The sequence below is a fragment of the Charadrius vociferus genome, unplaced genomic scaffold (assembly GCF_000708025.1).
Source record: "Charadrius vociferus isolate BGI_N301 unplaced genomic scaffold, ASM70802v2 scaffold600, whole genome shotgun sequence".
Taxonomy (NCBI): Eukaryota; Metazoa; Chordata; class Aves; order Charadriiformes; family Charadriidae; genus Charadrius; species Charadrius vociferus.
Window position 1 is genome coordinate 1411453 of NW_009646404.1, and position 17233 is coordinate 1428685.

The 17233-nt window shown below is 50.6% G+C and overlaps 1 protein-coding gene across 1 annotated transcript in view; it reads right to left on the reverse strand.

Moving 5' to 3' along the window:
- SCNN1B (sodium channel, non-voltage-gated 1, beta subunit) overlaps positions 1-11769 on the reverse strand; it is a 12896-nt gene extending 1127 nt beyond the window's left edge. Inside the window, exons 1-13 of the mRNA XM_009895231.1 lie at positions 11452-11769; positions 10307-10560; positions 10104-10132; positions 8699-8892; positions 7703-7806; positions 7069-7232; positions 6502-6609; positions 3240-3357; positions 2487-2562; positions 2240-2297; positions 1866-1927; positions 645-720; positions 8-198 (exon numbers count right to left, since the gene is read on the reverse strand). Of these exons, the coding sequence (XP_009893533.1) occupies positions 8-198; positions 645-720; positions 1866-1927; positions 2240-2297; positions 2487-2562; positions 3240-3357; positions 6502-6609; positions 7069-7232; positions 7703-7806; positions 8699-8892; positions 10104-10132; positions 10307-10560; positions 11452-11762 (1745 nt within the window). The 5' untranslated portion in view covers positions 11763-11769. The remainder of the gene's footprint in view (positions 1-7; positions 199-644; positions 721-1865; positions 1928-2239; positions 2298-2486; positions 2563-3239; positions 3358-6501; positions 6610-7068; positions 7233-7702; positions 7807-8698; positions 8893-10103; positions 10133-10306; positions 10561-11451) is intronic.
- Between the last annotated feature and the right edge of the window lie 5464 nt (positions 11770-17233).

The following is a 17233-nucleotide window of genomic DNA, read 5'->3' on the forward strand; positions in this document are numbered from 1 at the left end:
CCCCGACGCCGTCGGGGGCGCATCCGGGTACCGCGCCTGCGCCCGCTTCTGCTTCAGGCCTTTGCACCAACCGATGACGTTAATAATGGTGATCCACAGCGAGTCGATGATGATTTCCCCGAACTCGATGAGGCACAGCACCGAGCCCCCCATCCAGAACCCGAACTGGCCTCCCAGGCTCGACAGCAGCCAGACGATCTGCGGGGAGGAGGGCAGAGTGAGCCGAGCCATCCCTGGTCCCTAATCAGCCCCTACCCATCGCCCTATGTGCTGGCGCCGAGCCGGGTGCTGCCCCTGTCCCCAGGACCTGCCTGCCCAGTCCCTCACCTTGCGGGTACTGCCCTGGGGGAATGTGCTCCCTGGTGCTGCCTCTCAGTGACCTGCCCCACGCTGGTGACGGGGACAGGAGGTGGAGGGGAGGAATGAACTGGGGGCTGCGAACCGGCCGGTGGAGAGGGCTTTGTCCTCTTCCTCGCAGCAGCACCGAGGGACTCAGCAGATTATCCCGGTGAGGGGCATCTCCGGATCAGCCCCTGGGTGCTGAGCGCTGCCCGTCTGTCCGGGGTGATTTGTTTGTGCATTTGCTCACCAGGCGCTTGCAGCGCGTTGCGGCACTGGGCGGAAGGGCAGGAGTGGGCACTCACCGTCGTGGCGGCAGACTCCGAGATGGTGCGGTAGTTGTACTCCTGGAAGTAAATGTTCAGCTTGATGATGCCGTTTCTGTAAGGGACAAACGGCAGCTCAGCACAGAGCCGGGCTGTGGCCGTCCCGCGCCTCCGCTCCAGGGGCTGCCCGGGGGAAGGGCTGCGCACGGAGGGGCCGGAGCTGCTCAGAAGGCTCCTCTGCAACTTCTGCCGGGCACGTGGAAGAAGTTAAAAAGTGCCACTGGTTGTGAAGGGAGGAGATGCGGTTCTGAAGTTCCTCCTGAAAAAGCACTTGAGCACCTGGAAGCTTCTTTGGGGCTCTTTGCTTTGTTTTTCCCGACTGCCCTAGTTGGTCTAGAGGGTCCATCGCCCCATCCCCGTGTTCCTGTGTGAGCGCACAGAGGGGCTCCATCGTGACTGACCACGTTACAGGGGGCTTAACGTGCACACATCAGCCAATATTCTGTGAAACCATTTCCTGCTTCTCTGTTTGTGGTTTGTTTTTTTTTTCCTTTGGCAAAAAAACCCTCTTCTTTTCCCTCTAATTCAGGGTTTAGGTTCTCAAAGGGTAACTCAGCAGTTACCCTAATTTTGGTGCATCCCTCCTCCTGCTGCTGCTGTTGGCAGATTCAGAGAAGTATGAAAGGATGAACATTACGATCCAGGAGTTGGACCCTGGTGGTTCGTAGCTCGAGAGCTTCCAGACTCCTACATGCAACCGATTAGAGGGGCTGCGGTTAATGTTGATTTTAACTTAACTGCACGTTTGAGTTTGTCTGACCCAGTTTGTCACTATGGAGAACAGAGGATACGCATGAAGTGCGTTTCAGGTTTGCTTTACGCGTCTTCCAGGCAAACACGCGCCAAATCTCGTCCTCCCTTTGCATTAGCACACGCGTGCTCTGGCCCATCGCCAAGGTCCATGTTAGTCTAATGTTAACGGGCTCACAGAATCACAGAATGGTGGGGGTTGGAAGGGACCTCTGGAGATCATATAGTCCAACCCCTCTGCCAGAGCAGGGGCACCTCCAGCAGTTGCACAGGACGGCGTCCGGGCGGGTTTGGAATGTCTCCAGAGAAGGAGACTCCCCCACCTCTCTGGGCAGCCTGTGCCACTGCTCTGCCACCCTCACAGGAAAGAAGTTCCTCCTCATGTTAAGATGGAACTTTCTACGTTCAAGGCTCAATAGAGAAGATAAAGTGGTTGTTCCTTTCACTTACCTGTCCAGAGTCACATTTGTTGACATATCCCTTTCATAAGACAGAATATGGAAAATCCAGTCCTAGGAAAAGAAAATTTATTCAGAACCGAGCAGAAGCATTGTCTATGGGCACCTGCTGGGGCAGGAGCCCAGCGGAGTTGCAAGGGAGTCGCAGGACTTGGGGCAGGACCCCCGGGGAGGAGGTGCTGCCGTGGGGGTGTCCCTCCTCCCATCTCATGCCCTGGCATTGGTGTTTGTTTGCATGCTGAAAATGTGTAATTTAGCAAAGAGGCACTTGCTACCTGGACATTAGCTCTGAAAATACTGAGTGATTCATGTGGCAAAGACGAGGTAATTATTAATGAATGTTTTGAGGCAAGAAATAGGCATTACCTCTGAAGCTTCAGAGGGCCAGTCTGCCATGGAGATGGTCATCTTATACTGCGTGTCGCTGGAGAGAGGAAAGGAGAACATTGGTACAGAAGTTTCCCCTCCTCTGAAGCCACTGGAACGTCAGTTCTCATGCAGAAAAGCAGCCCCGCGTGATTTGCTGCCATTTCAGAAAGGTCAGAATTGATGGGAGACGAAATGCGGGATCCCCTCCACCTTTACAGCTGCCAGAAATGGCCAATGTACTTACTTGCACGTTTCCTTACAAGAGTCAATACAAATCTGTCTGTGTCTTATACTTGATCTCAGTGATGAATAGCAATATGCTGTTTGGTAAAAACAAAAAAATCAAAGCATCTGTTTAGGTAAGGACCCCACTTACTGGTTTATATCAAGTTAATTTAATAAAATAGATATTTAGGTATGAGCCTGCTCCATAGGTTTGCTGTCTTTCCCTCTAACCTTCCTTTCCTCGAGAAACCTGCGCAAAGCGGTCAGATAATTTAGTAATAAATTAAAAATAAATGTAAATTTTCTGCAGACAGTTTCTATAGAGTCACCTTGCCTGGTGCCAGTGCTTTCGGCACAGCCCTGGCCAGCTGCGGGCCATTCCCCCCTCCAGGCCATCCTCATCCTTGCAGGATCCCATTGCCTCTGCTGGGGCCAGTTTGTCTCTGGACTCTTCAGGGGTGGGAGCGTGGAGCATCACCCCTTTTTCTCTTCCTTTGGTACCCAGTGGCTCCCATTACCTCCCCCGGCTGGAGGCAGCCGTCTGGGAGAGACCTGCCCTGGGGCAGCGTGGAAGCTGAGGCCCCTCAGCCCATGGCCAGGACCAAAATTTCACCCCTTCTCCCCGGCATCGACCCCAACGGGGAGACTGTGCAGAGGGCAAAGCCATTCACCTGTTGCATTAACAATAGTAATAAACTCGCATCCTCTCCCGCCCCTCCTGCGAGCCAGGACCCTGGGAAGGCTGTGACATTAGTTCGGCTCATGTTCTTACCCCAACCTGGGTCATCTTCGTTATTGCAATAATTTACCCCTTCAGGTAAAGGAAACATATAGTGACCGCATCCGCAGATTTCAATCATGTGATTTTGGAAACAAGAGCGCAGGCAAGCCTGGAAAAGGGAAGAGGGAGCTGCTTAGACGTGGGCTGAACCCCCCCTGCCCGCCGCTGTGCTGCTGGAGTCTATGCTGGCTACGAGGATTACTTGGCTCTGAGGTATTTTCTCTCTTTTGCAGTGAACAGATGATTTTGAGGCCGCACACAGAGAAGGCTGAAGCCGCAGCGTGCTGCCAGAGCCCATCCCTGCGCGACGGCGGGATCCCATCCTCTGGCGTGCACCGAGCATCCCAGGCAGCACGGCAGGCTCAGGAAGCCCAGCACAAGTCACACTGGCTTTACAACGGTGAGACGAGGCGGGTGGATAAGCTGCCATGTCTAGAGCTGCACTGCAGTTAGGTTTTCTTTATGATGCATTTTTACTGCTGTTCCTCCAGATTTTAAGGTACATCCTCGTTGTGAGCCACCTCCGGGTAAGTCACCTTGCAGGAGCGGAAGAAAACTCAGTGCCTGCTCCCACTTGGACAACAAACTGCTCATTTCTTAACTATTTAGGGCTTTGTGGAAGTAATACAGAGTTTCCGAAAAGGAATAAAAATGTTCTGTTACACCCGTAGACACTGCTGTTGTCTCCAGGCTTTATATGGCACACCGCCAAGGGGCTGGTTTCCCCTTTAAAGCCGGGACTCTAAAAATACCTCAACATAAAGAGCAGGTTTGAGAAAACTGAATTATCCTATCTGTGCATCTGCTTCTCTCCTTGAAAGGATTGCAGCCGCAGCTTCGGCAGCCTGCGAGCCGGGCTGCGGCGCTGCCATTAGCTCAGCGAGGCATGAAGTTAATCATCTGAGATTGGAGTGGGATTCTGGATGAAACAGTGCACAAAGCAATAACAAAGTCTATGAAAAGATAATTAAATCTAACAGCTCCAGCTCTGGTAGAACAACCAGAGAATTTGTGTGTGATACAGAATGCTTACAGAGTTCGGTGCCATCAGGGAGTGACAGAAAAGTCCGATTTTGCTGAGAGGTCTCTGAAGTGACGTGAATTATGTGGACGTAGAACCCCAGTCAGCATTTAGCAACTTCTAAGTAATAATGCAATCATTTCAAGTATTTGCTTAAACGTTATACAAGCATCTTAAAAAGCAGGGTGAAGTGGTGCAATTGTTATAATTATATAAAGGCAGATATACAAAAAAAAACCCTGCTGGACCAAAGCCCTCCCATCTGTCTGGGGTGTATTCTTCAGGCTTTTGTAAATAACCCCCAAAATGGTTTGCATGTTTTCCTTTTTGCCAGATCTCACCCTCCAGAAACGCTTCTCCCTCATGTTATAGCCTGTTACAAATTAACCAGTGCTCAATGCTTACACTATATTTTTCTACAGATTCGAGGTTTACAAACCCTCAACTTTCTCATCCCAATTTTGAAGGGAAGAAAAGGCAAAGGTCTGTCTTCATTTCCTATACAAAACAAGCAGGCGTTTTCAGGGTGAAAAATGCCTTAAAGAGGAAAGGATTTCAAACTGTCGGAGTGTCGAGGAGAGGAATCCCTCCTGTATATTCCTTCTCCCGTCAGGGATAAATATTACTTGCGTACACAAAACAGGAGCTGCTCTGCACATTAGAGCAATGCCGTGGCTAGAACAACAGGTCTCCGCATACTTTTTCCCCTCCCAGGGAGCCCCGAGCAGCAGGAGCCAGCCCGTCTCCCAAAAAGTGTCACCTCAACGTCTCGGCAAAATCTCCCAGCGCCGCAGTGACCGTTCACGCTGCAGGACAGCGCCTGCGGTTGCTGCGGACGGAGCAGCTTTGCTGTCCCGGCTCCAGCGGCAGAGGCGGCGACGGGGATTGCTCAATAACGCCTGGAGTGTAGAGCCGTCTGCCTGTTGGACGTGGGTAATGCCCATGGGTAGAGTCTACCCCTTCCCGCTTGGTCTACCTATAATTAACAGATTTCAACCAAGCATGGAAATTGTAAGGGGAAAAGGTATTCTTGCAGCTGAAAAAGAAATTAATTGCCTTAATGCCATGGCATGAGCAGTTATTCTCTTTAAAGGAGAAAAACTGCCTGTGGCTTTGCTGGGCAGCCGGCAGAGGAGCGTCGGCTAACGCCGTGCCTGGCGCCGGCCAGGAGCGGGTCAGTCCCCCCCACTGCTGCCCGAGGTCCCCACGCGGACCCTGGGGGGACGGGCAGCTCCACGTTCCCAACCGGACACGCTGGAAGGTATGTTTTCCCGGTGTTTTCCACATTATTAAGGAACTGGCATTAGTTTCAGCCTGTTTCAGATGCTCTCCCCTGCACTTGCCTTCTGGCTCATCACCCTGGGGCACCAGCGGTCCCCAGCACTTCCCAGTGAAACCAGTGCCAGGAGGGAGTGAGGCTGGGTGGGACGGGGGCGCGCGGTCCCCTTGGATTCTGCCCGCTGAGCCAAGGCAGTACCCGACCGGTGCCTGACGGCAACTGGGGACACTCAGGGAGCCAAAAGAGGGGAAAACTGAAGAACCAGCAGTTTTTAAGGGACCAAAGGGCCCGGGCACACCCTGCTCTGGATGTGTGGGAACCCTCCGCTTTGGGGAGCCACGCTCTGAGGCAACAGGGTACGAGGAAAGGACCAGCATTAAACAGCGCTCGTATGCGGAGGTAAAAATATCTGCTTTTTTGTCTGCAAATTAGCTGGTAGGTGACACATGGCAGGGTCCTGTGTACCAACACATCCTGGGAGGTGTGCTGTGTTCCGGCTTTTGAGAAAATGACAGAAATTACCATTTTCATGCCTCTTAAAATGAAACAAAATTCATTCTTGGCTAAGGGAACAATAACTGCTGGTGCCCTTTCCAGGCCGTACGAGCTGTTTTGGTGTGAGATTGAAAACCGAAGATTGCGCTAAACTGTGCTGCCTGCCAAAGCAATCTTCCTTATCTTTTGATGCAAGTTTTAATATCTGCATCATTTGGTCTTGCTCCTGCAATACACAGTTATTTCCACTGGATCTACTGGGATAGGTTCCAAACCTGGGCTTACTCAGTGTTCAGACTTCAGTGTGGGTTAATTACCAGAAAAGAAGGCTCCTGTACTTGGGTTATGCTTTCTACTTTATCATTGCTGGTGCTCCACTAATCCTGCATGCTAGTCAAAGATTTTATCTGCCTTGATGATGTTTCTTAAACAGCTTTGACTGAAAAAATGTGTTTTACCTGTATGGAATAGGAAGTATTATATTGGCTATAGAGATTTTTTACGGGGACATCAGAGCCGTTCATGGTGCAGTCACTGTAGGGAGAGCCCATCCGTTCCAGTTCATCCTGAAAGAAAACCGAAAGAGCAAACTTCAGTAGCTAGCGCTCCTCACCAGGTCCCTGGTGCCCGTTTTCTAGAGACTCTGTAATTCCTGTATTCCCTGATAGCTTTGAAAAAAAGTCAAAGCATCATAGGCGGCAGAGCTGAAAGAGATGCAGCCTGTTCCCCGGGGCCGGATCGCGGCAGATGAGGGTGTTCAAGAGCAGCATGTTTTAGCAAAGCACCTTCTGACATGCTAAAGGAAGAGGGAACAATGACCTGAGCTCAATATTTAGGCTTCAATAAAGCACTTTGCCAGGACAGTTACATAAAAGTCTCCATAAACTGTTCCAGCCCACAGCTAGCGTATACCTTGACTCTTTCGGTTTGAGCCAGTTCAGCCAAGACTTAAAACAAACTTGGTTCCAGTCCCATCAGATAACATTATTCTCAGACAATCTGCTCTAGAGGAATGCCACACATACCACTAACACGCCGATGGAGGTTTCCGTCCCGGCCATCGCATAGATGCCCTGATCCTTAAGGAAGGGGAAGCTCTTCTGTTGATGCAGCATGAGCCTGGCCCCCGCAGCGGATGACAGGTAGGGGATATAGTCCTGCTGACTGATGTCCAGAATTAACTTCAGCCCTGGGACACCAGACAAAACACTCAGAACAGGAATGGTATCGAAATGTGAGTCTTTGAGAAAAAAGGGGAGTCTATTTTCTTCTCGCTGTGCACAGAAACCTCCATTCTTTGGGGGAGAGACGGGGTCTGGCTGTCGTAACAGCCTTGCCTGTGCAGGAGTACGTGTGATGGCAAATGCACAAGATGGAAATATCTGATTGAAAATTCAGACATTGCCTCAGATATTTTAGCTATCCAGATGTTACACTTCTGCGAAGTAACATCTGAAGTCACGTTACTTGTTTTTATGTGGCACATTTCCCTTTTGGGGGTTTATCCCGTCCTGGAAAGGTTCCTCCCTGCTGCAGCGCTCCAGACACACAGAAATCGTAAATCTGTTATATCTGACAGAAATGGCCACGGAGAGACAGAATAACTCCCAGCACTTCTGCTCCTTTACCTCTTTCCTCCACAGCAGAGCTCTCACTTACCAAACTCGGCTCCGGGGTTGGAAGAATTCAAAGCCTCTTCCTCCATGCCCCAGTTAAAGATGTAGCAGTTACCGTGGTCTGGATGATAGATTTGTGTGAAATTCCTGGAAGAATCATGCACATAAAACTGTGAATCTCAGGGAGGTCTAAAGGGTTATAAAATAATGCATCTGGTAGGACCGGTGCTTGGTGGTTAGGTCTGGGATCCACTTTAAATTGCTTCATTTGTTGAATGTCTCTATAGAAATTTCAGCTGATGTAATTTCAATTTGCTGTTGAAAAAAAGCAAAGCAACGTACTGGTGTGTACTGAGACACAGCCACTGGGGATAACGCTTTGTCAGAATGTAAAGGAATCATCTGTCACACAGATGAGACAGAAATAATTGCTTGATCCGAGCTATGGTAACAGGTTTTGGCTGGTGTTGTATCTCGTTCTTTGGTAATAATTCTCTGTCGCTCTCTTTGCGGAAGGGGCGTCGCAGAAGGGGCAGGACCCCTTCGCAGCCTGCCGTGCTGGTGCGCGCTCCTGTTTCTCAAAACTGGATATGGAAATTGGGCGTTCACAAGAAATAACGACGGCTAAAATGCATTTCTCAGAGCCTTGTGTAAAAAGAGAAGGGGCTGTAACTGGGGGCTGCACTGCTGTGCCAGGGGTATGCTGACTCAATATGCTGACTCAGCACCTGGGCTGGCGGCTGGTTATCCCTTAAATACCCTGGGAAGGTCCCATGGATGCTGTTAGTCTTGATATGTCATGAGCAAAACGGCCCATCCAAAGCTAAAACTCAAGCCAGCACAATCCCAAAATAACCCGTTTCATCCGTGATGACATCCAGAAACTCTCTGGGAAATGTTAGAGCTAAGGACCAGCAGAAATCCCTTTATTAACTGATATATACCTTAAAAAGAGAAAAGAAAAAGGCTGTCGTGCCTTTAGCGTCCTGTACCATTCCTGATGTGGCAGAAAAGGGCAGGGAGCTCGGCATGCACCTACTTGTAGTTGCAGGGTTCGGCCCCATAGAGACACGCCAGGATCATGTCTTCTGCCTGGTAGCCCATCCTGATTCTCTCTTGCAGCGGGACTTTGGAGAGGATGCTCGTGGACTGCAGGATGTACCACTCGGTCACCGCCTGCGCCGCGCTGGTGAAGTTTCTGTAGGTGCAGTTGTCGGAGCCCTGATGGCTGCACTGGGGACACACAGCAGGCAGGTCTGAGCGCGTCCCTCGGGGGGGCACGGCAGCAGGAGGGACGTACGGGGTGCACCTTCTGTCCCTGCGCGCCCAGCGTGATGCCAGCCCTGCCTGCTGCTCCCAGGGGAATGAAGGGGGCATGGCCAGACGGGATCTGCAGAGCCGACTGTCACATCTATATATGTTTACAGACAGGTCCCTCCCCGGGGAGATTTCCCAGCTGGGCAGACTCTCCATCGGTCCCAGCGTTACCTCCACAAACTTACAGAAAATGTCACTTTTTGGTCAACCCTTTAAGGCTGGAGTTGCCCCAGCTTCCAAGGTCTGGTCCTTCAAGCCTCCATGGAAGCAGAGGGTAGGGGAGTCGTGAGACCAACACGTGCCTGTGTGCAGAAGGGGGGCAGGGACATGAGCCGCAGCCTCTCCCCGACATTTTGGGTGCCGGACCCAAGGAGGAGGTGAAGGTGGCAGGGAGCCTGCACGGAGCACCTCTGCCCTGGCTCTGCCCCGGGCTCAGCCCGCAGCAGGGCTGCGCTGGGCAACCCCAGAGTGTGTACCGCATTGTCCTCTGTGCTGTGGGGACACTCCACCGACCAATGCTGTGCACAGCTCAGTTACTGCCTGCTACCGGCCGGCATTTCCAGCATCCCTCTCGCCGGAGGCTGATGGACCCACTGGCAGGATCCGTACCTCTGATGCAGTGCCAGGCTGCTACAAGCTGTCGGTCCCTTTTTCCATGAGGCTCCCGCTGATCACACTGATGCTATGCAGCTACCTAAAATTCATCCCAGACTAACTTAACACGGCTCCTTGCTGGGTTTCCTTTCATTTAGCTAAGTATATTTAGGGTATGATCCTGCTGCAGGCCCCATTCGCAGAAATCCAGCAGCTTCAGCTGTGTATCCTGTGGGGCATCAGACACCCCTCGGAAATTTAAAAAAAAAATATCTTAAAATACCTCTGTGCTGCCTTTCTCAAAAACCAAACAAACAGCTCTGTAGCATTGAAATAACATGCCATAACTTGCAAACTGCCCATGGGCTCCGCATGCCTTGTACTGGCGCAGCTGGACCAGAGCCCCGAGGCACAGCGGCCACGGGCAGCTGGTGGGGAAGAGACACCGATCTCAATGCCGCATCCCCGCCGAGGTGCCCAGCGCTGCCTGTCCCTCATCCCTCCCCGGGTGCCTCCCATGGGACCCCTCTCACCAGCTTCACTGCCAGCTTGTACTTCTTTTCTTCTGATGTCACGTTGGCTGGGGCAGGTGGAGCAGCTGTTTGGTTGCCCACAGCAGTTTGGTTGCCCACAGCAGCTTGGTCGTCCTCAGTGGTTTGGTTGCCCGCAGCAGTTTGGTTGCCCACAGCAGCTTGGTCGTCCTCAGTGGTTTGGTTGCCCGCAACCGTTTGGTTGCCCGCAGTGGTTTGGTTATCCATAGCAGTTTCGTTTCCCACAGTGGTCTGGTTGCTCTCAAAGATGTCCAAGATGATGGGATTGTCTTTGTCATGCTCGTCAATGAGGACCAGGGGTATCTGGTGCCAGAGCTCCAGGTCAAGCGGTGGGGAGGTGTTCTCGCTGCTGTTCCCTGGCGTGGGCTGCAGAATCCTCTCCAGTGCCGCTTCGATGAGCCTGTCCAGCTCTTTCAGCAGATGCTTCACCTCTGAGTATCTGCAGGACAAAGAACAGTTATCAGGTGGCGTCAAGGTGGTGGGGACGTGGAGGAGCTCATTTGCCACTCCACTGGCCTGGACCTTCCTGGGGACCTTGTATCGCTGCCTACAGATTTACTGGAGAATGATGGGAGCCTCCATGCAGAGCACGGCCAGCTCAGACATGGATATCTCAGAAGCCTGCAACCAGGTGGAAAACCAGCGGGAGGATAAACAGAGAGTGCTGCGATGGCGAACGGTGCTCTGGCAGTGCAGAACCGAATGGGTTATATTTCAGTAATTCACTCCAGTTTGTGCAAAACATCTCTAGCAAGCAGAGAGAAAAAGAACCAAAATCCTGTGTGCTGGTCGAGAGCATATTGCCTTGGGCTACACTGTTGCATGGATATAAATTCGAAGCAACAAAAATCAGTTACTCCTCTGAAATTACAATCGAGTTATATCACTGCAGGTCCCAGCAGATACTACTGTTTAACCAGCTCTTAATGGCCGGAGTGTAAGCGATAAGAGGTACATTCACGGCGAGGAAGGAGAAAGAAAGGGATTGTGGGGAAAGATTGAGAGACTGATTTTGGTTGTGACAAGGGAGTTGAACTTCGAGTTTTCCCTGAGCCAGGGAAAGTTTGCAGGGAGGCAATAACCATCATTAGATTAACTGATACAGCAAGGAAAACCAGGCAAACTCACAGGCACACGGACCCTCCTCTGGACCTCAGCCGTTCACCCCTATATTATTGTTCTTTATTTGGTTTTTAGTGCCACTTTGTGAGTCAAAGGATCCTTTTCATTGATGCTCCTCATGTGATATCAGAGACAGGAATGGATCCACAGTGCCTTTTGCTACCAACATAACTGCACGACCAGGTAAATTAGGTAAAGAAGAACTTACTTGAAAGGGTTGGCATTGCAGACCGTCACTGCTGGGAACTTCATGGTCTTAAAGCCAATAGAGAGAGATGACGTGACGTTATAGGAGAGGTAAGTGTTGATGAGGATACCCCACTGCCAGAAGACCAGAGACGCAAAGAGCAACGTTAGGAAGAACCAAATTAATTTCTTCTTTGGCCCCTCTTTGATGATGCGCTTCGGGCCGTGGGTGTTGGTGTTGTCGCAGTACCAGACCAGCAGCTCCTTGTAGGTGTAGCCAGGGCCCTTCTGCAGGCGGTGCAGCGCCCGAATGAAGTACTTCTTCAGGTTCATGCTGCTGTCTGCAAGCGGGAGAAAAGACATCAAACCAGCTATTTTGAGAGGCAGGGTTTGTATTGCGCCAAGTACACTTGTATCATCAGCGAAGCAAAGCTGGAGTAGTTATGTCATGGCACTACTGTAGTTTTATAACCCGGGAGAAACTCAGAGCAGATGTTCTGCAGGTTACACCGTGGCAGTGAAATGGCACGGAGCCCTTCAGCTCCTGAGAGGGTACGAGGGGGAGGTTTGTGCTTTGCGGGTCCAAAAAATTGTGAACGTTTTTGTCAGATCCCTGCGGGGGTCCGTTCTGGCCTCACGGGAGTTAAATGACTTGGATGTTGGGACATGGCTGTGCTGGTGGTGACTTCCTGAGGACTGGTCCCCGGGCTCTGCAGGTGTTGCAGTAAATAACCAGACGACTTTTTAGGAAGTCGGTGTTTTGTGTGCAAACTGGTGTGTCTCTACCATCGTCTGAAACCTCTGCCAACGCTAGATGGACCAAGCGGTACGCACATGAGCTGGTTTCCGGTAGAATTCAGGCCAACAGTGTTTAGCATTCAAGCTAATACAGGGCTTAAGACAATTTTTTCTTAAAAGTAAAAAGTGTTGCAGTGCACCAGGCTATCGGAGGGGGCAGGAGGAGAGGACCTGGAACCCGCAGTGCCTTTCCCAGGACCAGGAATGCTGTTCAGTGCTGCTGCCCACCAGAGGAAGGAAAACGGATTGGGTTTTTTTTCACCAAATTCCTCTGTCTTTCAGATACTATCGGTATGCTTCCCCTGCTCATGTGAGGGATGTTGCATATTTTACATTCATATTGTGAGTAAATAGAACATTTTGTGCTGCTATTTTAAGGTGAGGATTTGTGTTACTAAATCTTAATATCCCGAGGCAGGATTTCAAAACAAACCCGAGTCATCTGCTTAGAACATTTTTCACATTTAAACTGTAGGAGAACAGAATTAAAGATTAATGCTGCGGATAACTCAGCATCCTAGAAGAAAGAGTGCTGAAATAATACAGCGATATTTCAATGATGAGCAGTACTCAGCAATGCAGAAACTAGATTAACACGAAGTTACTTGCAGACAGACTACCAAAGGTCCAGAAGGAAGCCGAAGGGTGTGCACAGACCTTGTGGGGAGTGGGAGGAACTGTATCCTTCTTACCTTTCCGGAAAAAAAACAAAGGTGGTAATACTGATTCATTGATTTATTGGCCAGATCTGCAAAATCTCCTGAGTAGTATATATAGAGTTTGATAAGAGTATAAAACCAATAGATTTTATGATGTCTCACTCCGTGATGCAAAGAGAGATGACGATTTTCATTGCACACCCGATTGCGTGTGATGTTAGACGTAGCTTAACGCCATGAGGTCTCGATGGGAGAGTGCTTTGGAAAGAAGAAACTCCAGCTGCTTCCCTCCAAGATTTGAGGGCAGGCTCTGCTCTCACGTGAAAATGTTTTGTTCTCCAAGGAACATATTTCCTGGGACTCAGACCTCCTGGACCCCTCGGACCCCCGACCCACCAGCTCATCGTCCTCCGTGAACTCATACCACAGAGGTTCCCACCCACAGCTGCCTGCAGAAGGGTTTATTCGCCGAAGCAGCTTACATTGCATCAGATGCTCGCTGCCTTTTGGGCAGGACTATAACGAAATCAGGAGGAACGCTGTTAGCCTCTGCTTAGCTGCCCACGGCTGAAGGGAATATGTGAAACACGCAGGACCGTTCTGCCTGAGCCTTCTGCCGCCGGGTGTGAGCACAAACCCCTCTCAAGGCACAGCCTCAAGCCAGTATCGGCAAAATACATTTACATCCAGAGAGACTAGCAAGGCAAACTAGTAAATATTTTCCGTCTTTTAAGAAATCCAATAAAAGATTTAGATTAGATTAAAATTTAAAACACACCTACACTGCACTGGGCAAAATCCAGCCCGGCTGGACCTGACTGGCCGCATGCCCTGCAGCCGGTTTGCTCTGCTGCTTACGGACTGTGCCGGCCAAACACGGAGCGTGGGCTCCTGCTGAGAGGCTGAGACTGGCCATGGAGGGATCCCAGTTTGTCGTACGGGTCTTTGTGGGTTGCTCATCAACCTCACATTGCTGGAAAGAGTTATTATTTCTTTTTATATTGTTTCCTGAGGCTGAATTTTAGCTTTTTTTTTTTCCTGACAGCAATGTTGAGACACATATTTATGGGTTGAGGAGCACACACGGAGTAAAAGCTCTACTTTCATACCTGAGTAAAGTTAAAGACGCTGAACAGCTAATTTTGATGCTGCTTTATCTTTGTTCACAGTTTTGCAGGAGTCATTGATACACTTGCTCTCCACCTTGAATTAATTTCCATGTAACCACCTAGCCTGAGAGTGCTCTTTGCAAAGTCACAGTGCGCTCGCTAGCGATAGCGAGGGGAAGATACTGTGCTTGGAAAGGAAGACCAGCTCCAAATCAGTATTAAGCAAAGACCGGAGTGCCTTCTAGCTTGCTTTATCTCTTCCCCTCACCAACCGTAAAAACACTGCGCTGAAGGGCAGCATTTTCACATTTTTAAGTTAGATTCAGGCCACACTGTGGAAAATCCGATTAAACTTGGTTTTAGATATGTTTTAAACTGATTCAGAATGTTTTTTCCCCAATGTCAAAGCTACTGGACCTGTTCTTTGCAAGTGCTGCTCTGTCCCATGGTCCCACAGGATGCCTGCCAGCGGGAGCACAGGCATGGGGACGGGGATGGGGATGGGGTGGGCTGGAAGAGCATCCTCAGGCAGAATACCTGCAGCATCCCCATCCCGCCATGAAAACACACAGATCCCAAAATTAAGAAACCAAACAAGCAAAGGTGTGCTGGCAATACAGCCAAGCAGACAGTCACAGGTTTTGCAGGCGACATCTTAACATGGCAGCAGAGTGAAGGACTTGGGTTTGCTCCTCCGTTAGGCATAAGCTGTGCTTTTAAACAGGTCATTTGATAAAAGAAGTGGCATTAAGCAAAAGCTCTGCTTGACCATACTTGGATGACTTTTTTTCAATCTTTTTTCTCACTTTAATAGTTTTCTTCTTACCTTTATTTCCAGAATGTTTCCAAACAGACTTCTTGTTTCTTTCTCACCACTGAAAGCCACCCCGTGCAAGGTGCCTTGCCTGATCAGAAGCCAAAGCCCCTGTTACGGGGGGGTCCTTGCCCCGGGCACAGAGGCTCAGTGCTCAGATGCCGTGGCTGTTCGGAAGGGGTTTGGTACCAGTTTTGGTGCCAGCCTGGTGCTTGTCCTGCTCTCCCCCATCAGCGGGCTGCACCTGGAGCAGAGAAGTGACAAATGAGGAACAAGACCCATCCTCCATCGGTACACAGATAATTGTCACCCCTTCCCAAAAACCCCTCTAGAGAAAGGCAGCGGGGGCCGCAGTGGGACAGGAGCCAAGGAGGAGATCAGGGCTGGGGATTCAGAAGGTGTTTCCCCCTTGATGGACACGCAGCCCGGCTCCTGCCGGTGTGTGGCATGAAGGGCAGTTGCACGGTTACAAAAATCTGTCCCTGCTGCCTCAGCATGTGAAGCTCGAGGGCCTGGAGATTTGGCAGCTCCCAGCTGCTGCTCACTGGTTTTATTTCTTGTTTGGCTGCTCCGCTTCCAAGGCCCCCATCAGGGAGGGGAAGGCGCACTCGTTAGGCTCCCTCACTCCTCTTCTCCTTTGCATTTTTTATTGTCGCACTGCTCTGTTTGCAGAACTGGTCTTTAATGTGCAGATAAGAACTGACTTTGTCTCCTTTGCAGATGGTTCCAGGGAACCACCACTGCTTCCCTTGCCACCTCCCCACTGCCGTGCTTTGCTCTGGGCTGCCCCTTCTCAGCACACTGGTGTCATCTCAAATGACTGTCCGGAGCCGACCACAGGGACACGAGACCCCTGTGGTGCACAGGGTGGCATATGCCCCTCTCCTGGCAGTACCCGCATCCCCGTGATGACCGAAACCATCCTAAAAGCAACCTGCTTCTGGTTCTAATGTCATTTCCTTTGCGCTGCGAAGGAGGTGTCCTCACCTTCCCCCAGCAGCGCTGAGTCCAGCCCTGCATCATCCCAGCATCATCCCAGGTGAAACTCCTCCACCTTACGGGTGAGATCAGACTCCCACATTACGAAATGATTGTGTTGACTGTGTTGAATCTCCTCTGGGGTTTTCCTAGGGCAATTGCCACTTAAAGGAAATAAAGGCATAAGCAAAACTCAGCACACTCCTAGAAGCTCCAGGGTGGTACCTCGGCTGCAAAACCACTCCAACATTACCGGGCCTGATACTGCAATTATTCAGTACTTTCTCTGCTGTGACACACAACAGTCATTGCTCTTTGATCACCTGCTGCTCATCTGCCAACTTCTCCAGAGCCTGATGAAAAGACTTTGTTTTCCAAGAGAAGACATTTGTGCTGTCCAGTGGTATTTTTTGCAAATTAGAAGACCTTTTTTTTATTACATCACAGGTTTACAGCTTGGCAGTTGAAAAACAAAAGTGGAGCAGTAACGTGTCAGCGAGCACTGAAAGCCCTTCCTGAGCCTGGGGGTCACAGAGTGCCCAGCAGATGCTTTGCCTTGCTGTTGTGTGTGAAGAGAGAGCGACGGCCACCTGCAGCCACTGGCTCAGATGCCCACCGCTGCCGCGATCCGCGCAGGCGCCTCCGGGTCTGTAATCCCGACAGGCACGTGTACAGCACTCGAAGAGTATTTACAGTCTGGAATTTTGGATAGCATTTGCCTGCCTCTCTGTGCTGTATGTCAGACGCTCCATGCCTTCTTCCCCTGCCTGTGTTTCCCGTGATGTCCCTGTCTCCTAGGACGATGACAAGCCTCACTCCTCACGTGCCGGTAAGGTCACGTTGCTCAGAGTTAACTCTGCTGCTTGTGCAATGAACGACGTGAATCCTGGAATGCAAGAGGAGCAACCTTCTGCAATAAGGCCGGTGTCCCGGAGAGGGAGCATCCTCTGCCCTCACCTGGGAGGCAGCAGCCTGGGTTGGATGCCACATTTCCCACAAATATTCAGAAAGCTGCAGTTTGCTTCCATACCTTTTAGCAGGGAGATTAAAGAAACCCCTGTGCAAACAGAGGTTAAATAAGAACGACTACACCAAGACTGCACACTGCACACATCCCAGAATACCTGACCGGCAGGAAAACCTGCACCGTTGTTGCAAAAGCACACAAAGATTGGATGACTCCCCGTCTGCACCAATGCAGAAAGACACCGGGACCGAACTAAAGTTTTACATTCCAATTCCCCCCACCTCCCCCCACCCCCAAAAAAAGAATGTCAACAAAGGACTCCCCTTATTTTTCTCCCTCTATAAGCATAGCTTAAAAGCGCATCCTCCACTGCAAGAAGCATGGAGTGGGGAAACGTAATAACATGTAAATGCTGACATTTTATCTAACCCAGGCAGATCCTGCCCCATCGCGCCGGTCCCTTCGGCCCCGAGTCGCCG